The 27,171-nt window shown below is 37.0% G+C and overlaps 1 protein-coding gene and 1 long non-coding RNA gene across 2 annotated transcripts in view; both read left to right on the top strand.

The window, feature by feature from the left end:
• Positions 1–799: 799 nt before the first annotated feature.
• LOC122140777 lies at positions 800–3,715 on the top strand. Its single transcript, XR_006157349.1, has 7 exons — positions 800–1,173; positions 1,273–1,342; positions 1,575–1,684; positions 1,796–1,929; positions 2,010–2,052; positions 2,428–2,644; positions 2,756–3,715. It is a non-coding gene; the product is annotated as an uncharacterized LOC122140777 (long non-coding RNA).
• A 1,708-nt stretch (positions 3,716–5,423) lies between these two features.
• The window catches only part of LOC109068141 (syndecan-2-like), a 29,887-nt gene continuing 8,139 nt past the window's right edge, over positions 5,424–27,171 (top strand). The window contains exon 1 of the mRNA XM_019084999.2: positions 5,424–5,845. Within this exon, the coding sequence (XP_018940544.1) occupies positions 5,786–5,845 (60 nt within the window). The 5' untranslated portion in view covers positions 5,424–5,785. The remainder of the gene's footprint in view (positions 5,846–27,171) is intronic.

Raw genomic sequence — 27,171 nt, 5'->3', positions numbered from 1 at the left:
GTTTTTGCAGAGTCGCTGACTGAAACGATAGGAATTCATGCTAATATGTTCAGGACTGCGCTACAAAACAATTTCAGTACTATGAATATGAACACACCGAATATGTTTTAGAGCAAGCAGCCGTTTGCACTAGTGATAATTCAGTTTGATTATATGAAAACACTGGAAACATTTCTCATTTCCTAGTTCAGTGGTCAAAATATAATTGCAATCTCATTTGTTATTATCTATAAATAAAAATACGGGGACAATAACATTTTGTGCTTTTGTTAAATAATAATTACAACAATAAAAAAATTACAGTTAATAATTATTATGATGTTTGTGGATAAAGCTGCTCCTAACTGGTGTTAATAGGCTACATATTAGCATATATATGGGGGGAAACAGTATTATAACACAGTTGTGGCTTTATAAAAACACAATACAAAATTGAAACAAAAATGAAATACGATAAAAAAAAAATCTATTTGTATTTAATATCTTCATACATGTCTGTACTTTCACCAATGTGGTTTAGTTAGGATTTGATGTAAATTTATAAATTGTTAGTATGAATATCTTGCTCTGGACCCTACAAAACAAAATAATTAATGTAAAGTTAAATTATTATTAAAGTAATAAAACACGCAGCCTGGAGTTTATAAGGTAAAATATAAAAAAAAAACTGGTGCCATGTCTTGTTAACCGGTATTTTATTATAATGTTCCTTAACAATCTCTCACTATTTGTCATGGTTTTGCGTTTATTTTTATTTTTTTTAGTATATTTTATAATTTTTTTGCACAAGCAAAATCAGTACTTTAGGTTTGATTTGTTTGTAATTCCGAAGCCAAACAAAAATGGATAAGAAAAAGAAGAACCCGCTCCCCCACCCGAAACATCTGCATAGCAAGAGCAGTACAGAAAGCATAGAAGTGGCAAAAGTATTGTGTTTTCTAACATTATAGCTCATATGGTTGGCAGACATCAGGAAATAATTTTGGCTTAATAACCTCATTCTCCTGGCATGGTGGTCATTACGCAGGACTTTGATGTATTATCCTGAGCAACTGATTTACTCAGTTTCATTTTTCAAAGGAATACTGTGAGACCCGCTCAATTGGATGCCTTCAAGACCTCAATAAAATGTTAACAAAAGGAATGTGTCACAATTCAGGATGTTAAATGTAGGTCTGTATACTTTGCTACATAATGAAAACAATATGAGCCATGAAAAATGGTCTTTTTCCCATAACCAGGATGATTTAATATACATTTAATGTGTTGCAGTGGCAGCAGTCTGTTTGCTACAGGAAAACAACAGGCTTCCCATTCCTCTTCATTTTCTTTCTCTGCTAAAGTTAGTTTTTTCATTTTTATTCTATTTTATTTCACTATGTATTTTAATTTGCGGATTACTTTTATATCTTCATACTCTTCGCTCTTCATTTTCTCTTGTTTTACTGATTTCTTCCTATTTACTGTCTAATATATTCACTTCTTAGTCATCCTTAAATTAAATGTACATTTTAGTTGCAGTTATGTTAGTGCAGCTCTATGATTCCAAATATATTTTGCCAAAATATTTGCAGGAGAAAAAAGCTGGATGGGTTTCTTGCCAATCTCTTGCTCTACTTTTCTTGCTACTTTGAAAACAAACAAAAAAAAAAACTCTGGAGGAAAGACCGAAGTCTCTCATGGGGTGAGTTTGAATTCGGAGCCGGGCATGAATTAAGTAACAGAATTTTTAATTGTATTAATCTGTGGAGACTGCATTAACAGCATGCCATCCTTAACCTTCCTGCTCTTTCAGAGAGGACACTGAGAGGCAGATGCATGGAGAAACGTGTGCTAAGGTGGAGCTGGCACAAAAGCAGCTTGCCCTCTGTCATGTCAGGCTGCTGCTGGGATAGATCTGGCTCAACAGCACCATATGACTTTTGACAGGTCAGAACAGCTATTGATACTAATGAGCTATTGAATCAGAGCATGTTTGAGGAAATAATAAGCCTGATTTATGTCTACAGGATCAAGGTGTCATCCACTCACTGTAACATACAACTATACGAGGTATGTGCAGGTCATTTGACCATTGTGATTCATGAAGAATGTACAATTTTTAGAGGTCTTTGAATATTATATAAGCCACCACCTGCAGTTCCAAGAGTTTCATATATGGTTCCCATGATGACATTAGTGTGTTTTCTCTACCTCAGTTTCTCTACATACGTGTCTAACATATAGAAATGATTTGAGACACATTTATACTAAATTTGCCTGAAAAAAGCCGTTATTTATGCATGTATTAATGTAGAGGTTTTAGAAGGTCTGTCTTAACTCTTTGTGATATGTTGCTAGTAACGTGATAAACTTCTGTGTGCAAGCAACTTCAAGTGAAGATTTATGCTTTTACTGGCCCGTCTTCTCTTTCATACTCTTGCTCAGTGTCTGCTGACCTTTAACCCAGGAAGTCAAACCGGCGCCCAGCCCTGAACATAATCATAACCCAGCATTCCCTTCTGATGGCCTCTCTTCTGCTTACTCCACAAGAAAAGGCCTCTCACCTGTTTGGGGGCTTCAGGCATCTTAAAGTGTCCTCAACTTAATGCATTGATTTAGAAGCTGTGATGGAGGGTCTTATAGAGCAGCTAAAATCACTTAGGTAATATTTAATTATGCTATGGTTAAATTATTTATAATTATGAAAAAGCATGGTATGCTTCTATTTTGCAAGTGTTTCTAATAGTCTGATTGTACTTTCTTTTGCATTTAGCTTTGGAATTCTCGGAAAGCCTTTGATCTAATTCAGCTCAATGACCCTGAAGCCTCAGGGAGGCCAGAGTTAAAAGGAGATTGGGGATAACAAAACTACCTTTTGTTGTTTGTGGGTTTTACAACATGCAAATTTCTTTCAGCTATTATTTATTGTCCACTGTGCTTTGCATGAGGGTTGTTGACTAAAATCATGTTCAATAAGAAGAAATAACAATACATGCCACTAGGTGGCACTCAATATTGTTATTCAGTTCAGTCCTCTTAGGAGTGAACACATCCTTATGTTAGGGATGGAATGGAAATGATTAATGGAAAAATATATTAAACTAAAAAAGCTAAGTATGCAAAGTTGGCTAAATAAAATGCATCACATTACCTTTGTATCAACTATTAGAAAAATGGTTTAATAATTTTATAGTATCGTTATTAGTATTGGATAACTGCTGAATTTGATGTATATGTAAGTGTTTATTAAGGACACAAAAGAGGCCCCAGGGTTCTGGCAGAAGAGGCTTTACCATCACCTTAATTGCCGGGGTAATCTAGGACACCACTGCTAATAATCTTGGTCTGCAAATCAAGAAGAGGGAGGGGTGAATGTGTTTTTGTGCAGGGGGTTATTTGGTTACCTTTGGCAGTACTCAAGATTTAGGAAGCAAGAGTCCAGTTATCTCTAAACAATTTACTGCTTTATAATTCGTTTCAAATGCATTGCATTGTTACAAAAACGATCAGACTTAATTTTGTTTCATAGATTGTGGTGTTTAAATGAAGATCATGACCACTCAGAGAAGGTAAAAAAAAAATTAGTCTGCACAATATTGTTTACCATTACGCGCTACGCATTTGTGCAATAGGGGGAGACATTGCATTGAGAATTAATGAGTTCTTGCAGATATACTCTTTATAGTGCCACCCAAGGCTGTAGCTGGGGTTTGCGGGGCCCCAGTACAGGTTGTACCAGTGGGCACTGTTTGAAATTGTTTAATTTGTATGTTTGTTCTATTTATTTATACTCACTTACATAAATTAACTTGTGTCCTGCACCCACTAGTAAAAATATATCAAAAATTATATCTGGTGTCTGAATAATTTTTGGTTTGACTGTGGATTTATTTTTCTTAAAACTACAAAAGTAATTCTGTCAAGAGCAGTGAGTGATTTTCTTTCTTTCATTTTTCTTGGATTAACATTACAGCAGCTAGTAAATTAGGCACGGTCACTTTAAAAGACAAGTCATCCATTATAATGATACACATCCGATTTCTTTCTCCACTGTTTACTTTAACTTTAGACATAACCAACAGTTTTTTCAAGGATGCTCTCCAAGACGGGTATTTTGACATCATTTTAAATGTTTTTTTCGGTACAAGAGCAAGAAGAGACAAATTCGGTGTTCAATCGCTTTGAGACGCATCTCTCTGCGTGCGCCCTGTGCGCACAGAATGCCGTGTGTGGGTGCTGAATTGGGCTCTTTCACATCTTTTTCTGTTTGCATGTTTAAACTGCAATTTGTATTTGTTCGTTCGGTTACAGGAGTATGCAAAGGAGAGCACGGTTCAGTGTTGTTGTCTGTGAGACGCGGCTCTCTGCGTGTGCACCGAACACCGCGTGTGCACCGAACACCGCGTGAGTAGTCATCTGAGTTTTTCCATGTCTTGTGTTTGAATGCTTTAAACTCCTTTGAATGTTTAAATTGGCAAGGCTTAAAAACATGTGCAAATGATAAGCTTCCGTGACGATGCGCAGCAGTGGCCCGTCAACTGTCCTGAGCTCTTTTTAGGCTGGCCTCAGCCAGTCGGTTGAGATCGCAGGGGGGCCCCTCTCAGCCATGGGCCCCTATAATCGTCACCACCTTTGACCCCACTAGTGACCGCCCTGGTGCCACCAATATGTACATGCCTAAAAAATACAATTAAAAAGTATTCATTTTAAAATCCTTTAAGAATTTGGAACATATTTGCCTCAGATTGGGGGAAGTCGTGGCCTAATGGTTAAAGAGTCAGACTCGTAACCCAAAAGATTGCAGGTTCGAGTCTTGTACCGGCAGGTATTGTAGGTGGGGGGAGTGTATGTACAGCGCTCTCTACTACCTTCAATACTACGACTGAGGTGCCCTTGAGCAAGGCACCGAACCCCCAACTGCTCCCCGGGTGCCGCAGCATAAATGGCTGCTCACTGCTCCGGGTGTGTGTTCATAGTGTGTGTGTGTTCACTGATGTGTGTGTGCACTTTGGATGGGATAAATGCAGAGCACTAATTCCGAGTATGGGTCACCATACTTGGTCGCATTTCACGTCACTTTCAGATTCACAGTTCAATGAGTGATTGAGTGACTGACTCAGTTCGGAACGATTCATTCCGTTTAAACCAGTTTGGAAATCTGGTTCAACCTGTTCACTGAAAAAATCAGACTCAGTCCAAATCAGATATATCATATCAAAATATTAAAGAGAGCTCAAAATGCTTTACATAATGAAATGTATTTAAGTAATTGGAAATTTACAAATAAATAGCTTATTAAAATAACATAGTGTCATAATCATTATGGTTTTAGTACTTAAATCTGACGTCTTAAAACAAACATTTCGAAAACCAGAAATGAAGTTGTCGTCTTTTCATTTGGTTGCGCTCTCTGTCAATCATTGCTCAAGCTCTCCCTCTGTTTGACCCGTATTTTCCTCTCAGTCCTGCGGGTGGCTCGACAGCAGAGCTCCACTTTGAGACATATGGCTAAGAGACCTCAAGTTAAATTCACCTTTGCGAGACGAGTGCAGCTTTAACCGCATACGGCCGAAGACTCAACGCGCAAGACTTGGCGAAACATATCGAAAACGACCTATTTTACTGTACAAGAGTGCGCGGAGGAATAAGCAGACAAAAAAGCAACACGTAGCCGGTGGGATTTGAGTCCCTTGAGAGAGCGAGATTGGAGCGCGAGCGAGCGAGAGAGGGAAGAGTTTCTCCAAAAGTGGAAACAGACACGGGGACGTTATTTTCCCTTTTCACAAGCGAAGACTAAGGAATTATGAGGAACGTTTGGATGATATTAACCCTCGGCTTGACAGCCTTTCTTTCCGGGGAAAGGGTGAGTTTCAACCGAGAACAATAAGCAGTTTTCTGGGGGGTAGTTGAGCGTAAACTCAAGCAGGCATCCGTCCACGTTTTAAAGTAACCAGTCAAACACTGTTTCACTGGATTGATTCATACTTTGCCATGTGTCAATGATAATTAATGTTTTAGATATGTATCGCGTCAGTTGTAATGCATCAAGTATCAGTTTCATTAATCACGGCAGTGTTTTTCAGTTCAGCTTGGCATTGTTGTTTTACCTACTGTAAGTAGCCTACTGATACACACCAAATGTTGTGTGTTTATTTTTATTTTTAAATAGTAATAACTAGAATCTAGTGAAGAAGACATTAAGCTAGGTATTAATGAACGGTAGGAATACTGCGTTTTATGTGTTTGTGACATTTTTGGAAAATGAGAAATGAGGCTTGATAGTTATTTCACTCTTGTATTGTGAAATTTATGGCAGAGAAAGATAGTGTTCTCTCAACATCATCAGAGTCACAGACTTGTATAAAGCTACAATAAATTAGGCCATAAAAACCACTAAATTGGTTGTGGAGACATTTCTAGACAGGTAAAAATGAAGTGGGGAATGCAGAAATAACTTGGTTTGGTTAACCTTTTTTTGTTTAAAATGTAAGTGACTGCAGTGGAAACTATCAGCAGTATTTGTAAATGTGCACTGCCTTCTCGACAACTGTTGGCAATCTGAACTTTAAGATTGAACCATACACCTATATTTTCAAACCAATAGCACCCATTTTATCTGTAACACTTATGTTTAAAGTCAAAACGCATCCAACTTCTCCATAAACCCCCTGCTTAAAGTGACCAGGTGCTTCTTAGAGCAGCTTAACATGCAGAAGCTGTAAATCAGACACTAACTCTCTCTTGGTCACACTTGGCTCGGTTTGCTGGAATGTGCACACATGCGATCGTTGACTGTTTTGCATAGGCTCTCTTAAAAGCCACCGTTACTCTTTATAATCCTAGACCAGTGTTTCTCAAATCTTGCCCTGGAGGGCAAATGCGCTGCGGAGTTTAGCTCCAACCCTGATCAAACTCACCTACCTGTGATTTTCTAATGATCCTGAAGACATTGATTAGCATGCTCATGAGTGTTTGGTTAGGGTAAGAGCTAAACTCTTCTTGAAAGTGGATCTCATGGGCCAGATTTAAGGATCCCTGTCCTAGACCGAGATGGAAAATGTATGTTCTGGAGCATTCATTAACCTTACAGGCTTACACAGGGACTTCTTTGCATTTCTGCCTGCCTGCTTTATTATACAGTTAATTGGCAATGCATTTGATGAACGTGGATCCCGAATAAGCCAATTGCTAGTAATTTTTTGACGAAATGCCAAGTATTTGGCACCCGTGCTTTGTAATTCCATGGTTGACTGGCATGCTGGTTTGTACTGTCTCCTCCCATTGATCAGGATCTCACTCACTCCTTTGGCCTAGAGGCGTAAAGGCAGCATCAATCTCAATGAGACCCAGCATAGCCTATAGATTTTCTATACCTGCATCATGTACACAGAGCAATTAAAGTTATCTGGCTTGAAACCTCCATGATGATCCATGTGTTTGCCAGTGAGAGCAACCGTCCCCTTCTCCTATAAACAAAAAGAAATGGTTTTTCTGCGAATGTGACCTGAGAATGTTATTTAGTCTGTTTTTGTGCCTCTTGACCTCTGGTTTCTCTGAAATTGTATGCTACGAACCTGTCACAGTGTGTTGTCTGCGGCCAGTTGTTTGACCGTGTAATTTGCATGAAGTTTTGGTGGGAAGTGTGAACATTGCCTTCAAAATGGAGATGTTTTGCAAGGCCACTGCACTCTTGTTGCCTGTGGCAGATCTCAAGGAATAGTTTTCACCCAACCAAGTTTTTTTTGTGTGTTTAGAAAGAAATTAGCATCAGAAATAAAATGACGCATAAGCCACCTAAAGTGTTTTTATTTAAAATTGTCCTTAATTAGGTTAGTTTTTCAAAGCACTTCATAGATATGTGAATACATGCTTTTTTAAATCTACATTTGGTAACTAGCTAAATATTTGCCAGCGCTATGTTTAACCTCTTTTATAGTTTTTTCTCTACATTCTTAAAAATAAAGCTGCCAAAAGGTGCAAGAGATGGCATAGAAGAATGATTTTTGGTTCCCCAAAGAACCTTTCAGTAAACAGTTCTTAAAAGAAGCATTTTAAAAAAATCTAATCTAAAGAAACTTTTTCCAATATAATGAAAATTAAAATGGATTAGTAAAGTTCCATGGATTTTAAAGGCTCTTCATGGACCATAGACGTCAATAAGGAACCTTTATTTTTATAATAATGTATTTTTTTATACTCTGTCCAGATGCTTACATGATTAAATGAATGTGAAGAGTGACCAAGAGCGAGAGATAGTAGCATGCTGACCTCATTTTCACCCTTTGCTTCTGCCAGTCTCTCACCTGAGGCTGTTTTTCTATTCCTGATTAGCAAGGCGGATGGTCACACATCCGCAATAATCCTGCGTACTAAAAAATGTATTGAGTCTGCGAGATAAGGGCTCAGAAGTGCTCCCCGTTTACGTTGTCCTGTAAATATTAATGGTTTATGGTGGAATATTGGCTTATGAAATAATAATAGTGTAACATGCTACAGAATTTAGCAGATGTATGCTGAAGTTTCAGGTTTTGATTGTCAGTGATGACTTTGTGTTAATGAAAACATGTCCACAAATCAGCGAGTAGGTTGTCAGCACCTTTTAGCAGTAGGAAATGAGATTTCTAGATGGCTGTTATCTTTTTTTTTTAACACCTTGCTGAATGAATAAAGTTGGAATCTCATAATAAGAAAATAATCAATGTTCCATTATGGGAATAAATTATATTTTAAAACAGAAAATTTCACAATATTGCTGTTTTTACTGTATTTTTGATCAAATAAATGCAGCCTTGGTGAGCATAAACGTAAAAATGCCCTCAACACTTTTGAGAGGTAATGTAATTGAAGCATTTTTTCTTCTCTGGCATGCATTTAAAGTGGACACACGGGAGAAAATCTTACATCCCACCTCTCTTCCCTGGGGGGGCTCTTTTTGATTGACTCTAACTGTTCCACATTGCATAATCCTTAATGGTCTCAGCAGGCACTGGGCCGCTAGGCCTGTAAAGGAATCCCAGAGTGCTCTTGTTTTGTCATCAGCCATGCAACCTCAGCCCAGCCAACTTCTCTCCCTGCAGCTAAGCTCGTCATTATTATTACCCTGTCTTCGGTTACTCCAAAGAACAGTGGCATTATTCTTTATCTTCTTTCCCAGCAGATGGAAAGAATGAAGAGGCAGAGTAGGGGAGGGAAAAAGGAGATATGCCTCGCTATGCTCTGATGGCACATGCCTTGTGCTTGTTTATGTCGACACCACAAACATCTGCAACACGTATGTGCGTTCGTTTCAAAGCGTCTCTGTTCACGTTTTTACCCCCCTTGAGAATCGGATGCATTTCTTTCACAGGGATAAAGTCATGCATACCAGTGTGAATCGACAAACAATGCAAGCTGAGTCCAGCTCGGAAGTAGTGGGAGCAGTGGCAGACTGACATGCTCGATACAGAGCGAGTACTGAAAGTGCTGCTGCCAACGCACTGCTTTGGCCTGGTTACTGTAGACCATAAGGAGCCTCAAGGGTGCAAAGCCGTGACCCCGAGCCCCCCCAATGTGAACACACAGGCTTGTGGAAAAAAGAAACCCTCAGCATGCTCCACCATTTAAAACACGTTCCTTTTGCTCCTAGTCTGACTTTTCTTGATCTTTATTAGCTTAGCAAATGGAAAGTTACTTTGGAGGATTGTGGTTTTAGAACAGCGGTTGAAATGGAAGGGGGTTCGTTTTAACTGCTTTCATACTGCAGCTTTTGGGGCAGGCCAGGGTCTGTTTGACGTCAGAATTTGGTTGGTATGAAAGTGGTTTTCTGAACTTTGGTGCACACCAGTTAACCACACTGAGTTTGCTTGAAAAGGTAGTCTGAGTCATTTGTGAATTCTAGTACACTGTATGTCCATCAAAGATGCATTAATTTGATCAGTAACAATAAGGATATTTATTATGTTCCTAAAGATCGCTAATTCATGTAAATGCTGATTTTTTTAAACCTTCTATTAATCAAAGAACACTCAAAAAGAATGTACCACAGTTTCAACAAAAAATATTATGCAACAACTTTTTTCAACAGTGATAATAAGAAATGTTTCCTGAGCAGCAAATAAACATATCAGAATGATTTCTGAAGAATCATGAGACACTGAAAACTGGAGTGATGACTGCTAATAATTCAGCTTTGCCATCAAATGAATAACTTAATTTAAAATATATTAAAATAGGAAATGATTATTTTCAATTGTAATAATTTCTCAACATTGCTGTTTTCATTATTATTATTTAGATAAATGCATTCTTGGTAAGCGTTGGAGTCTTTAACTAAAAAAATATTTTTTTTTTTACCAACCTCTAACTTTTGAACAGTAGTGTAACAGTAATTTCTTATGTCTCATTAAGAATAAAACAGTGAAGCCAGCATCTTTTTGTCAACTCGTTTCCTAGTTAAAGTTTCAAACACCTGCCACTTGTACTCATTATACTATTTACCATGGTTAAGACCCAAAAGTACACTGTAAAAAGAAAGCCTGTGATACCAGAGTGATTTGCTGTGCATGAGGGGAACGTGTGAGATCCCGTGTTTCATAAGCCTAGTCGCTCTCCGCTGTTAGAAAATGTCATTCATAATGAAAAAAGCTTTTGGAAAGTTAAGTGAGGAGACGTCTAACTGTGTGAGCTGATGAGTGTAGAAGCCATCTTGTGCAGTGTAAATGTAAGAACAGTGTGAGACACCATCTGTGTGCTGCAGTGTGCGTTTCTCATAGTTTGATGTTTTGCAAGTCTGTAATTCATCCTATTCTGCAAAAAAATAAACAACTTTCATCACGTGAGCCAAAGCTCATTCTGATCAGTTGTGATTGTGTGATTGATGTGACTTTTTTATTTTTTTTATTTTATTATAATTAATTAGGTAATATTTTTTTCTGGAAATGTCTTTCACAGACTTGTGTATTTGTATATTTGCATTTTTAATTAATTTGTTTTCTTGGATAAAATAATAATAATTTTGAAAAATAAATAATTATTAATTTATTAAAAACATGTTTTGATGGCCACTTGCAGGTTCCTTTTAGCCCCAAAGGCCACTCCTCTAAATGTACAGTGATTTTTATATATATATATATATATATATATATATGAGAGTGTTTTTTATGTTAGCGGTTTTGTTTAGAGGAATTATATCTAATATATATATATATATATATATATATATATATATATATATATATATATATATATATATATATATAGTGACTTTCAGCTGTTTAGTAAAGGAACTTGCTGTTTGTAAAGTGTAGATGTTTAGAAATGCTGTCAACTGTTTTGATTAACTTGTAAACCACAAGTACCTGTGAAGAAATACTAGATTGCTTTTGCTAATACATGTAAGCACTCTTTGACATCTAGGAATGTGCCTAATTAAAATGCACAAATAATTTTTCAGTGTAACTTCAGTAATTAACCATAGGTTTAGGTTGCTATTTTAATATTTTCTTTAATTTCCACATGCCACTGACAATGTGACAAGTGGTTGTTATGGGAACCATTTAGAAACCGTACCTCTTAAAAGCTGCACTTTGAAAGCAGAGTATTTTACCCTTTTGTCTCGATTGCTTCGTCGCATATGATCTTGCTTAAAACACACCGGAGCATCCTAGGAGATTTTTGAGGTGATGCTGAAGAGACTTGATAACTTGACTTTTCTCTGGTGGTTTCTGAAGACTGAAATCTGGTCCCCTCCAGCTGTTCTGAACTATCGATTGCACCCACTGATACTGGTGGCAGCCACCATATCCAATTTCTTTTAACTGTGTCCACCTAATTAGGCCATGAGTGGGTACATTGCTTAGAAAGCGACTGCGGGAATGAAACGAGCGGCCCAAGAGGAGATTTTGTTGATCTTTAATCACTGTGGTTCAGAAAGCATACAGACCCTTTGGGAGTTTTGATGTGCTTGGATGCATTAATTCGACAGCCCCACACGCCGCCGTTAATCTGGCCTAATGCACTCTGTTAACACCCATTTGTGTGCTGTAAACTGCACTCTGATCTCCTTTCTCATCTAGTAGCATTCCGTCACACTGTTTAAATGAGAAAAGAGTGAACTCGGAAGAGCCTGTCCAAATGAGTGCACTGTCATTGTTCGCAAAATGAAGTTGACACGCTCAGCACTGAGCCGACCGTCGAGGACCAGCAGTCTGATTTCATACAATATAAAACTGTGGAAAACTCTGTTGTTCTGGCATAACCTACCAACTGAGACAGTTCACTTATAAACTTCAGGTTAGTGTTCAGAATTCAGGTCAATAATGTAATGCAAATGATTTGGTTTGCTTCTGTTTATTAAAGCATATGTTAAAAATGCAATTTAGGGTGCTTTCACACTTGGTTCACTTGCCTAGTCCGAACTCGGGTTCAAATGCTCCCCCCTCCCCCTGCCCCCGCTAGACTGTATTCATATTATTTCATTTGGGTTCGAATCGTGGTTCTTTGTGTCATCAATCCAAAAGCTGTTTACCCCGTTGCTTAGTAATGACAGCGCAAGGGAAGGCAGCAAAATGCATAGTTGCTCTCTTTATTTTTGTGTATTTATGTTTTTGAACCATTGGTTTGGTATCCAAAGCTTCAGAACATAACGGCACTTACGTCTGTCTTATGAATGTACTGCAAACGATTGCGTTTACATCAGCAGTGAACCATATATGAACCGAACCCCAGACCACCCTTTTTAAGTGGACTCGGGTAAGGTTCGCGGGTGAGCACTATAAATTAAGAGGTCTACATTTTCCATGTATTCAAAGTATACGAAAATCTTTTTTTGAAAATGTGCAAAGGTTTTTCAAAACCATATGAGACGAATATGAATACAAAGAGTCTGTTTCTAGTAGCTTGGCACATGTGATTTAAACTAGATTTTTTTTTTTCTCATTTTCTTTATTGTGGACTCTTAATTTGTTATCGACCCATCCATCACATTCAGGATAATGTACATGTGTCCTTTGTTATTGCATATAGGCACCGTAGGACATTAAACATTGCTTTTTGGCACTGTGAACTTCCTTTTGTTGTATTCTGCATCTGTTCCTGCTTTGTATCACCTTCGTCAAACTTCCCCAGCTAATATTCGCTTTGTTTTCTTTTTTCACGCTGCACTGACAGTACAAATCAGACACATTCAATACTGAGATCGCAAACATATTTCTGTGTAATCATGGCCCCTTTCATGGAAAAACTGAGTAAATCTAAGCATAGCTTGTATCACAAGGCATAATTAACTAAGTGTTGACTCTACGTTGTGTACACACTAATAAACCGAAGCAGAAGCATTATGCGGTGGTTCCTCTTTGGTGTGGCTTGGGTCACCACTAGACCAATTCGGCACAGTTCTAGTTCTTTCTGTTACCACTTAGACTGACAAACATCTAGCATTAACCATCACTTGTGCCTTTAAAGTGTCTCAGTGTTTCCATAGGACAACCAAAATGAGTCTTATCAGCAAACGTTGGATCAGACTGGCTCTTGGTTAGTCATATGTTGGAAGGGTTTTTTTCAATGCTTCTGGGGCTGGAAACTCATTCAAACCACACACATTCCTTTTGAATTACAGCAGAGAGTAAAACGAGCAGGGTAGAACAGTGTGTGAGGTTTGGCACAGATTTGAGATTTGTTTCTTGTGGTTCAGTTTGTCAACAGTCTCGCATGGTGGACTGTGGAGCGGGTCCCTCTCTGTCCTGATAAACTCTGCAGCGGCTGAGGTCTGTTGGGAAGAACCATCTCTTCCTCCAGTTGCTCATCTGCGCTCTTCATCATGAAAGATTTAAAGCTCAGACAAGCTCTTGTACAGGACCTATTCCTGTTTGCCAAAGCTGAATTATTTACATAGAATGAAATATAAATTTGAATTTGGCCGAATGCTTTAAGAATCCTCTTAAAACCGTTTCTGTTGTTAGGAAGACTATATGTATTTAGAAAGGCAACAGTCCATTTTCTTTGACAAAATATAGCATATATAAGTAGAAGAAAGTCAGGATGATTGTGATTAATAGCCATTTTCACTCATGAAGCACATTAAATTGTTGGATGGGAAATGTTCCACATCTGTTATTCACAAATGAAGCTCTTTTGTTTCAATGTCTGTCCAGTTTCTGCAGCTTATTTAACAATATTTTTTGACAAGTTCTTTTCACACATGACCAAAACTTTGCTGTATTACAAGTGTTTAGTATATGAAATAGTGTTTTTTAAGTAGGAACCTATTGTCTGTTAAAGGGTGCATTGGTACCATATTGGTTATTGGCTGATATTAGTGTTTGTTTTTGTTTAATAGTATCGCGTGAATATATTGGCCAATTTTGGATAATTATTTTTATTTTCAGATTACCTTTGCAATCATCTAATGTTAACTCATGTTTGATATAGTTTCCTCAAAACTAATGTAATTTTTTCATGCATTATAATAATTGCATGAATTTATTCTGGAAGCACTTGGCCAAAAACCGTAACCGAAAATGCTTAAATTTCTAAATTCACTTGTAGCATTTGCAAGTATTTATTTTAGTTTTCTAATGTTTTAAAAATTTACTTAACAAAATAGTGCAGAATTTCAATATTGGATATTTTTTTGAAGTTATATAAAAATGTGTAGTGTGACTACTTTTTTTTTTTTTTTTTTTTTTTACATTTTCAAATGTCTATATTGCTGTTCTCTTGTGGTTTGATTATCTTGAATGTCTTTTTGCAGCATTTGTTTTGTAGCATTTAATTTAGTGAATTAAAGACAGTAAAGGCTATGTTTTGTTTTGATATAGCATTGTCCTACATGTTTCTTAACCATATAGTTTAAGTACTGCAGTATTATAACTGTCTTTGTTCATTTGTTTACTGAAACCTTGAATATAGGTTGGTTTGTTGATACTTTAGTATGTGGCCCGATTTGCCCGGTCAACTCTAGCAATCCAACTAAGCTGATGCATGTGCCACTGTGACCCCGATGTCTTCGCAAAGCTCTAATCCGTAATGCAACTTTGCCTATATGTGAAAGAGCAGCATGATGTTTCATCTGCTACATGCTTTGAGAAAATGCCCTGCACTTTATAATCATACCAGAATCCACCGCTTCTCCTAGGTGATTGATTGATGAAGCGAAACAACAGATGTTTTCGCCACAGATGAGACCGAGGCCACTTCAAGTAAAGGTGTTGCTGTTCCTAGAACAGAAATTGTAGGTTGTAAGAAGACCGTGTGCTCTAGTTTGTGGATTAGCTTCACATAATGGGATCAGAAATAACCACCTGCTGCTTTCTCCTGCGGCCTGGATCCCTCGTTCACTTTATTAATACATGCTAAATGTTTTCTCTCCATCAAAACAACACACACGGACCAGCTGGATGCCTGTGTCACCGAAACATCACTTTACCCTGCAATTAGGGGTGGGAATCGCAGGGTAGCTCACGATACTATATGAATCACGATACATGGCTCACGATAACGATAATATCACGTTACAGTGATTCTGCGATAATAGACATATTGCTAGACAATTTTATAATGATACATCACGATATCTGTCTAACTATTAAAACAAAATGGCTGTGAAAAGGTGAAGTGCAAGTTTTCTCTCTTTATTCAAGTCCAAACTGCTAGAAAACAGCACAAAATTTCTGTAAAGCAAATTTAACATGCTAAATAAATTAATCATTTTATTCTTGGACTTTGTGTGTAAACCAACACATTTAACTGCTTATCAACTATATATATATATATATATATATATATATATATATATATATATATATATATATATATATATATATATATATATATATATATATATATATATATATATATATATATATATATATAAAAACCAGGTACATTTCAAAATTTACCTGGAGTGCTTTCTTAACCTTTCCTCTCGTCTCATCATAAAAACAGAGCCCCGCACACGACATGCAGGAAAAATATAGCCATTCACATCGCCTCTTTTGCGTGCTCAGGTTCGTTATTTCAAATGTAGACGCGCGGCAAGCACACACACTGCACACTTCTGTGCCACATTATGGCTCTGATGAGGTTTTGTTTCGTTGTCCATGCCATAGGTGCAGATTTACATTTCTGCTGGTCGGTGCCCACTCCATAATGCGCACTTGTAATATCTGAGAGAGAGGGAAAGCATCAAGTTTTGTTCACATAAAACTGGACGTGCCGGCAGCGTTCTCTCACTCATATGAAAATCCACCTGCGATCTGAGCGGAGAGGTTAGCCTACTCATGGACTGAATAAGCGCGCTGCAGTAATAACGTGATCGGTGCCTGTGGTCCATGCTGATAGCTGTTCCGGTGCAGTTTTTTAGTTCTCATTTCCATGAATTTTATATATATATATATATATATATATATATATATATATATATATATATATATATATATATATATATATATATATATATATATTTATATATATATATAACAGTAGAGCTAATACAGTGGTTGGAAATCTGTTTATCATTCGGTTCCTCCTGCTTTCCTATCTTTTATAGAGAACATGGTTCATGGTTGCTCAGAGCGCTTTGGAAAGAAGGTGGAAATGGTGTGGCTGCGATTTCCATGCATTTTTAGATGCTGGGAGCAGGGATATCTATATAGAGTGCCTTGTTGTACTAATTAAAATATCGATATTTGGCGCCACATATCTATTCTCGTATCGCATGGAAAAGGACAACGATATATCGCCATATCGATATATTGTCCCACCCCTACCTGCAATCTAATATCTTGCTGTTCGACTTTCAATCTGACTCTGTTGAAATAGGAAAAAGAGACAAGCATGTCACCTTTCATTAGTTTTAAGGTCTTGTTCTGTTCTCTCGTCACCAATTTTGGGATTTTTGAAAAGTTTTTTCCTGGCAATTCCCCTCCCCCTTTTCCCAAATGCCGTGGCCTCCTGACTCCCTTGAGGGCAAATCCTCTTAAGGCAAAGGTTGGATGGGAATTCAATTGCGACAGAGTGAGGATTGGAACAGATCAGCCACTGAAGCGTTGAAATCGCCTCCAGCTTTTATCTCTGCAGATAAGGGCCCATTTGCAGCACCAAGTGATGAACAACTCTGGCAAGTCATCATTTTTGATGCCTATGTAAACGGATGGGCGAAAAATAGTTTGTGTCAGCGCAAACTTTCAGGAAAAAGCTCCCGCTATTAGTGAAACCTGACTAGCTGGCACTTAAAAAAAAACTTCCCTTTTGGTAGAGCGATGATTGCAACACTGCAGGAGTCCGGAGAGTGTTAGAAAACAGAGGCAATGCTCATCTCCTTAATGTTCTTAGAAAGACATTGTGGCATTGTCGTGTCCAGTCCTTTGTTCCTTTTCTGCTTCAGACTATTGCATGCTCGGGGTTCTCTAACCACTGAGAGGTTAATGAGCTGAAACTAAAGAACTCTTCCAGAACTTCCTGTCGGAGAAGGGGAGGTGGGGAGGCAGGCGTGAGACTGGACAAAGCATCCCACCGACTTTCTAAGCCATTCTGCTCCACTTCAGCAGTGGCTGAAATCTGGATTAAATTAAACTTTGAACTGGCAGCTAATTTATACATCATTGTCCCTCGGGCAGCTTGAAGTTTTTAGGGCTGGGGTGGAGTAGTCTGAGCACAAAGCCCTGGCCTAATGCTGATGGAAGCCAAGCCTTTATCAATGCAGACTCAGTGAAACATGGATCGTTTGAAGTGAATGCTGCGAGAGGCGCCTGTCCCCGGCTTGGTCACATGACTGGGGTTTGTTATCTTCAATCTCACGCTGCCACATTTTGACCCGCTGTCCTAGTGCATTATGGGAATGGTGTAAAAGGAGCTTTGTGTGGTGCAAAAACCATGCCAGATCTTAGCTGCTCCTCTTTTTTATTTGGAAGACAATGTGAAATAGTTGTTGTGATGCACTCATGCCAATAGCTTTAATATTAAATCAGCGATTGAATACAATAGTTTTTTTTTATCGTAGATAATATGTTAATGACAGCTTTACCTTTGTCAAGGCCTTTTCAGTTGGTATCTCGAAAGGACATTTCCCACCTAACAAAATCAGTAAATTAAATTGCAAGGCTCAGCAGTAAGGGTGTTTTTTTTAATCCAGCCACAGTAGTTCTGATTTTTGCCATGTATTTTGTGTATTGCTAGAAACATTTATTTTCTGTTGATTTTAATATTTCTATTAAATAATTATTGAATGATTTTTCTTTGGATTTTTCACAAATCACAAAGGATGCATTTTATATCGATCAAAGTAACAGTAAAGGCTCTTACAATATTATAAAATATTTGCATATCAAGTAAATGATGTTCTTTTGAACTTTCTGTTCATGAAAGAATCCTTCAAAAATGTATCACAGTTTTCATAAAAGCATTAAGCAGCACAATGGTTTTCAACATTGATAATAATAAGAAATGTTTCTGGAGCACCAATTCATGATATAAGGAAATTCAGCTTTGCCATCACAGAAATAAATTACATTTTAAGAATATATTAAAATAGAAAACATTTATTTTTAAATTGTAATAATGGGACAGTTTTACTGTATTTTTGATCAAATAAATGCAACCTTGGTGAACATAAGAGATTTTTTTTTTTTCGGAAAACATTAAAAATCATACAATCACCAAACATTTGAACAGTAGTGTATATCAGTTTTTATATTTACTTTGAAAACTTGTACTGTTAAAATATAACTGTTGCTGGAAAACCGATAAACAAGGTCAACAAATGTACTATTTTTATTCATTTATTTTTATGGCAGTGCAGCATTGGCCCAAAAGGGCGAGTGACTATTACATCTACTGGCCTGAAACTCTCTCACTCTGGCCTCGGGCCAGTAGGCCATACTTATTCTTGAGCCCTGCTTCTTGACCCTGCTTGTCCGCACACCGGCAGGGCTGATGACATATGCTGTAGAGATGCTTCCCCCCCACCGGGTTTCTCTCAAGTCACCACCTGTGTTTCTAGAGACCTGGGGGATTTGCCAGACATGTTCTGGCCTGAAAGGCAGCATTCATCCATCTCATGATGCTGTGCCAACACCGAACAGCCCGAGCAAAGGTCTGCTCAGGAACATGTGTGTTTTATCCTTTGTTACATATTCATGTGGCCACATGTGCTTCCCTTCTGCTTCTCCAGGTATTAAAGTGTCAAGAGTTTGGTATGTGATTCTTTTTTTGTACTGTTAGTACCAGCCTGTAACTTCACTAAGTTGGGAAAAATGTCAGATGAAGTTCTTTAAATGGCTACTACTATTTTACGTTTTGTATTATTTAAAAATAATTACTATTGTTCATTCAAAATGTGAAACTGCAAAATGTGTTTTTTGAACATTATTTAAATGTGAAGTTTGTACTTTCAAAGCCTCATTGGTCAGCCAACCTGGTAGTCCCACCCCAAAATAACCTCATTGGTTGATCCAGTGTTTTTGCTTTTGGGCTGCAAACAAGAGTAATTTTTGATAGCGCTTTGAATCAGTTTAGCAATGGAAATGTATTTATATTTGTCTCTGCATATTAAATTGGAATAGGATACACTACTTCAGTTCTACATTGAAAAACTGACACATTTAACCTTTGCCTCATTCCTTTAATTAAAGTATCTATTAGCCTGGGATTTCCAGCTACTTTCGTTTTTTGTCTTTTTTTTTTTTTTTTTTTTTTTTTGAAGATCTGGTGTGTCGACTTTGTGTTTCTCTCAGGCATTTGAATGCCTTTCAAACATTGACGGAGCAGAGCCATGAGGTGCTCTGAGTATGACTTCACGCCAGCAGGCCAGCCGGTCCAGCTCTGTTCATTCTGACTAATGCCGTTTAGCTGCTGTTCTCTCTGAGGAGCCTTCAAAATGGAACCTCTACACAGCCAAAGCATCTGTTTCCTTAAACATCCACCTTGATCCTTGCGCAGCATGTTCTCTGGGCTCCTATGAGAGTACCTGCCAGCGCGCTGTACTGAGCTTTCATTTCCTGTCTTGGCAGATTGTCTGTGTCAGTGCAAACCTGAGTTGTTAAAACACCTTAAAGAGCGGTTCAGGTAAGAGTGCAGCAAAGATGGAAGCATGCACTTTGTCACATTGGGGTCAATGTTCTGAAAACCCACCTAGAAAAAGCACAGAATATATATTTAGACAAATGTTTTTAGTAAACCTTTGCCTAAGTGGTTTACAGAAAAGATCACGTATAACATAGCTACAAGAAATTTGATTGGAAGTTGTTGAGCAATCTGTTCAAAACAAATCTTTTCTGCTCTGCCCATGCTAATTGCATTATTGGTTATTTGTTTCACCACATAATCGGTTCAAAAAGCCTATTATATTTATTTTTAGATTTTTGTGGGATTTTTTTTTTATTATAATTGTGGTCAATTACAGGCCTTTGTAAAGTAAATAACAATATGTTTCAGCCTTTTTATGATATTCAATATGTATCTCAGTAGATTTATATTTGATCTGAAATGGCTTTTGTAATCATTGAAACCATTGTTTCAATCAAAGAGCCATCATATTTTTATAAATTAATTTAGTAACAAGTAAGTTATATAAGAAAGAATAATGGAATTGTATCATTTGTATAACTTTGATTACATGACATAATATTTACAAGCATATTTTTATTAAAGTGTTCTATATATTTATGAATTATTTATAAGTGATTGTATAAATTCAGCATTGTTTTAAACTGTTTAACTGAACAGTCCCTTTTAAAGAACCAATTTTCTTGACTTACTCTGGTTTAAATAAGGGACATAATTAAAACACGTATTTTTAAAGCGCTTTAAAAGCACATCGAAAACACAAGTGCCCTTATCAATTATGAAAGAAATGACTGCTATTGTGTTCATATTTATTTCACGCTATCAAATAGCATTGTAGTCTTGAATACATTTGTAGTTTCTCTAAACCTTTCATATATGGCCTTAAAGTACCAGTAAAATACACTACCTAGGTATAATATAATGGTTTATATGAAAGGTAAATCAATTATGTGAAATGGAAGTAAAGGTGAGAGTTTAACATGTCTGAGAATGCTTAAGGACAGAGAGAAGTGGATAGACAACCCCCCCCACCCCACCCCAATGTCTTAAGGAGTTGATGCCTTTGTTTGTTTTTTTTATCTCTAAGAAAAAAATCTTTGAATCTCCTAATGATTTACTGCTGATTTACTTGCTCATCTTGCTCAGTGTGTATTTTATGTTCCTGAATCAATGATTTTTCTCCTTGGGTAAACGTGTGCAAAGTTCTCTCTGTAGGATCAACTAGTGCTGTTCATTAAGACTGTCTTACTAAATGGCATGTCTTGATTATTATTGCTTTTTATTTTAGCCTATTTGATTTTTTTTTTATGTAAAACAAAACAAAAAAGTCTTGGCCAAGTACAGATTTCTTGTTCAGCAAATATAAAATAAGCAACATGAAAAATGTTAATTATGTGGTCTAATTATATGCTGGAAAGCCCTTTTTAAATTAATGCTTATTTTGAATACAGTCCATTTATTTTATTTTTATTTTTTTTGCACATGAAACCTCATAAAAAGTAATGCTGTCTTGAAGTTGTGTTGAGGTTTTCCCCTGGAGGCATGAGGTGATTTAATATCTTTTTCCCCCCCATCAGTCACTTAAACTTGATTTGTATTCTTCCCTCATAGTAGGAAGAATTGCAGATGCATGAGAGGTGTTTTATAAAATCAAATGTGAAATCAAATCCCTGCAAGGTTGACACACTTGTCCCATTTTTTCTTTAACCAGAGGGGACAGAACTGCTGCGCAGCTACAAATCCATAACTTTATCTTCTTTGACTGTAACTGCTAATCTTTATTCAAAACATGACTGGGAGGGTGAAGCCTATTTCCCAGCATATAGCATTTCATGGCTCACAAAAAAATTCTTGGGTTTCTAGTGAGTATCAAAAGCAGTTTAACTGGGTCGAGGAATCACCGGGCAGGCGCCATCCACTGTGGAGTCATAAGAAGCCTTGGAGATGAGAGCAAAACCATGACTAAAATCTCGGATTAGAAATCCTTTAAAATACAGTTTAAGAGTTAATTATTAGGAGGGTCCCATGAAATTAGTATTTCTTAAATCTACTGGCAAACTGGACGTCATTGAACAAAGGTGATATGGATATTTGCTTTTGACCTTGGGGTGAAAATTGTCGATCTTGAAGTTGTATTGTGCGTTATTATAGTTCAGATAATATTCTTAAGCATTTACACCTCCAGGCAGAATGTCAGTTGTTTCTGTTTGGCCTGGAAACCATGAATTTGTTATTCATCCTCTCAAGGGAGCCATACGGGAAGTCATAGTTGCAGTATGATGTGTCTGGAGGAAAATACTATTTATTTATTTTTTATTTGCATAGCTGAGATCATTCAAGTTATGATAACAAATTTCAAGTTACAATGTTATATTTAATTTATATGTTATTTATAAGTTTACACACTATGTTCTTGACATAGAATGCAAAAGCTTTAAATGCACAAGCTTTCATGCAGCAATCATGCAGTCTTCAATGTGAAGCGGTAGCAGAATGCTGTCAAATATTATCAGAATGCCTTTACATATTTCCCCTGCCACAGGTTTGGGATCGGGTATTTATGGCCCTGGTCAGTTTCAGGGGCCGGCATCTATCTGGCCTGGCTGTAACTGGCTGCCTGGTCCTTTATGAGGTGGAAGGCCAGGTTACAGCAGAGAAGGTGGCCAAGAAGCCATACATAAGCTTGCACATGAAAGCTTTTGCTACCTGCCTAAAATTACTGCTATTTAGGCTATATGACTATATTTGATGAATAACATTGGTTTGATCTTTTTGGTGCACTTTAAAGTACTTTTTTCATAGAAATCCTTTTAGACCTTTATGTTTTGCATAAGGTCTGGTGGAGTGCTTTCTCTGTTGTTGCAAAAGTTGTTGCCCCTGCAGCTACAGCAAGGAGACCCTTGGTATCCTTACATGGGGCACTAGCCCAGGAATGTGGCGCCGGCCTGTGTATGTCAGACAGCCGTTTGTTTTGGAATCTGAGAGCATATTTATGTTTTGTGGGAGTGTGCTCTCTTTTCTGCTGAACATGATTTTTTTGGGGGGTTTTTTGTAAGAGAGTGCGAGTTGCGGACAAATGACTGCCAGTGTAGACCAAAGACACTCCACCTGCTGAGAACTTCAGTTCCCCTGTTTACATTTACCCTCTGCATCCCAGATTCGTTGGTGATAAATGGGCTCTTTTTCAGCTTTCTCAGCGGCAGCTGTCTCCGTTTTCTATTTGTTTTTTAAAAAATACTTTATTTTTTGGATTCTGCATGAAGACAGGCCTTGAAATATTGCATGAAGGACTACAAACTTCACCGTAGAGGCTTTCTTTGTGTGAAATGAAGAGCCTGGAATGAATCCGCGGAGAGGTTCTTTGTGAGCTTTCTTTTTGATTAATACAGTCACCTCTGGTGCACAGAGCTGTGGAGGCTTATATGTTGGAGGTCTACGGTTGATTCTTCATTGTGTGCTGTTAGACTGAGGATTAGAGTTCAATGAGCACTTCCCTAAAACTTCTAGAAATTTATGTAGCTCCTATCCCTTGATCAGTCAAAGTCAGCTTCAAAGCATTTCTTAACCCTCCCCGTGGAGAAAAAGGAAAGGCCTTCTGCATCTCACAGGACCGATGAGGAGATTCTGGTTTGTAGATCAGTCTCCTCGTGGCCCGTGAATGATGTCACCTCACAAATGTTCCTCCTGGACATGTTCCAGGCCCGCTTGGGTTTGGGCTTAACTTTGATTGGTGTCCACTTCGTAGAGAAGCTCCCCTCTGCTCATTTTCCTGTTAATTAGTTCCTGATTATGAACCTTAGGAAGGCAATGAAACATCAGGCCTAGAAGGACAGAGATAATACCCCTTCTGCTTTTATGTTCTTCCACAGTGCAGCATTTCCTGAGTAAATCGCTGCATGAAAAGTCCCTTTGACGGTTTAATTAGCCATATCTGTAACTTCCAGGTCTGTATTTGTGTTGACACAGCTTCAAATATCTCTAATGTGTGGCTGATGTGTTGCTGGTGACTTCGTAGATACAACAGTGTACCATTGTTGCCAAATCCTTTACATTCAGTACGTTTGATTGTTGACTCTCCATTAGGGATTAGCACAAGTAATTGGAAGTGACCGCAATGATCATGAAAACACAAAAATGTGTTACATTTTGTAAAGCATTTTTTATTCAGCCTAATAATTGGTCAATGATTGGTGACTTTTTGGATGGTACATTGTGGTTTGTTTAGTTTGCATTGGAACACCAGTTGAATTTGGGAACTTTACACTGTGTACTTCTCTGTATGCAAGGCACATACAATATGCCCTTTGAGTTGATAGATCAGAAACACTGTGGCCTGTTTGTTGTTACACTGCCAAAAATAGTGTGTCTGTCTTGTTTTTTCCAAAAAATATATTCTCTGAAAACAAGTTAGATTTGAATTGAACTGATAAAATTTATAAAAGTTTTTATTTGATAAAAATTTGGTTAAAAAAAAAAAAGTATACAAATATTTTTTGGTAAAATGTGAAATTTTATTTGTTTATTTTAGTTTTATTAAACTGTATAATGAAGTAGCCTAAATTCTGACTTGTTTTCTGAAAATAAACATTGACTACATTTATTTTTGCTTACTACATTGGCGAATTGGTATTTTTTTTTTTTTTGAAAGCATAATTGTTACTAAATTGCTAACCTTCAGAAATGTAGGGTCAGTATGATATTTATTTATCTATCTTTTAAAGAAATTAATACTTTTATTCACTGCTGTTTTCAATATTGATAATAATAACAAATATTTCGTGAGCATCTTATTAGATTATTTATTTTATTTTTGGAGAATTATGTTATTATTATTCATGAATTATTTATTGTTGAAAATTCAGCTTTGACATCACAGGAATAAATTAAATTTAAACATACTAAGTAAACCTTTATTTTAAATTGTTAGTGTTTCACAATATTACAGTTATTTTCTGTGTTTGTAATCAAATAAGTGCAGCCTTGGTGAGCAAAAGTGACTTTCAGAAACATTGTAAAAATCTTACCGAACCCAAATGTTTGAAAGGTAGTCTATGTTTTAAACAAAATAATTAAACTGTACCATAAGTGAAACTTTAACAAAGAAAGTGTTGGGTGATTTATCTCTCAAGTATTCAAGCGGTCAAAATAAACCTCTCTAATCTCCATTACAGACATCGCTTCTTTACTTGTACTCTCTTTGGGCCGTGACATGAGAGCCGTTGCCAACCAGTCGTGATTAATCCTCAAACTTCCTTATAAACGCACCTTGACTGCTGGACCGGGGTGCTGCACTAGACTTCAGTATTGATTGTGGTGTAGATCTATACCTTCACAGTTTTTTTTTTAAACAGATAAACTAACAGGCTCCATCACATTTGAGGGTTTAAAAGTAACAAAATAGAGTCCAAAATATTGTTTTAGCATAAGGTATCAGTGTAAACCAGAGTATCTGCCTGCGTAGTATCTGAATGCATGCACACACAAGCCTGACACTCCTTTTGAGATGTATGCATCATCCTCAGTTCTTAAGAATTGCAAATTCTGCTAACATGCAGTGGGGGACAGCCGGACCAAATAAAGCTCTGCCACGTTTGTCCTTCTCCCCTGCCTGCTTTAACAATGACATGGCTTAAAGCATATGTCAGGCAGTGGGAACTTGCCTTTCAGAGGTTGCTAGGCATAGATGTGCAGTTTGACAGGCTTTTAGCGATGGTAACCTGAAGGCAGCAGATTGTCCTTAGCAGCAGTAATCTCGCTCCCCTATGTCCCCATTCCCTCCCACCATCACTCTTTTTTTATTTCATTTATCGTCACTGTCCTCTCGCTCGTCCCTCCCTGATTTCTCCGTCTCTGTCTTTCACACCCAGCCTCACTATGGAAACAGAGCAGCCTCCTGCTGGTTGCCTGTTCATTAGAGACTGACAAAAGTAAATGCTGTGACTGTTTCATAACGGGGGCCACAAACTGCTGGCCCCTTCATTACTGCTGATTCCCTGCCTGACTAGGCCACTGTCTAGTGCTCGTTACTGCCCCTCAGTCAGTGTCCTCACTGATGAACTTATTTGCACTTGGTACATGACAACATTTCCCCAGCAGGACAAAGTCACAGATGAGAAATGTGTGTCAGGTAGGGATGTGCAAAAATACATATTAGGGACAAACGGCTAGTCGACTAATCAGTCTTAAGGACATCCTGTGTAATCAGGCCAGTTCATATGGCCCCAATCATTCTTGCATTCTGTTTTTTCTTAACACGTAGCAATCATGGTAGGATGCTCAAAACAACAAAATGTATGTACCTGTATTTTAAATTTGTGTGGGTGTATGTATATATGTATGTATGTATATGTATATATGAATACTATATATGTTCATATAAAACATGGATGGAATAGCAGAATCCAAAACTACAGTACATTCATATCATATGCAAACTGAAACTTTAAGGTCTTCACAGCAACCCGTTAAAATAAAAGTTTGGTTTAACTTGAAGAAACTGTGACAGAAATATATTACTTAATGTAATTATAGTAAACATTATTAAAACATTATTTTTAAGGAAGCATTTACCAGACAATTTATTTACCAGAAAAATGTACATACACAGTACAAATTGAAATCAATTATGTAGAGATGTTTTTGATTTATCAAGATTTAATGAAACCATTAAAATGGAATCCAGAAAATTAACAGGAAAAAAAATGAATTTGGTAATATATAATATATATTTTATTATATATAATATATAAAAATAATAATAAATTTGATTGAGAAAAAAAGAATTTCATAGGGCCATAAAAATGTAATAAATTTGTTCAACTTTCAATAAATTGCTGTTAAATTGTGTAAGTTTCATGATTTCAATTAAATAGGCATGCTTTTTGATTAATAAAATTCAATTTAACCATTAAAACAGAGTCTAGAAATTTAAAATGGAAAATAAAATTGAATCTATCTATCTATCTATCTATCTATCTATCTATCTATCTATCTATCTATCTATCTATCTACATACACACATATATGATAATGTATAATAATAATAATAATTATTAGTATTATTATTATATACTAGTATACATACATATGTAAACACTATGTATATTTACTAGTATATATACTGTATGTTCATATATATATATATATGGG

Source organism: Cyprinus carpio, chromosome B19 (assembly GCF_018340385.1).
Source record: "Cyprinus carpio isolate SPL01 chromosome B19, ASM1834038v1, whole genome shotgun sequence".
In the NCBI taxonomy this organism is placed as follows: domain Eukaryota; kingdom Metazoa; phylum Chordata; class Actinopteri; order Cypriniformes; family Cyprinidae; genus Cyprinus; species Cyprinus carpio.
Note: the sequence above shows the minus strand (reverse complement) of the source record. Positions and strands in the feature narration are given on the sequence as shown.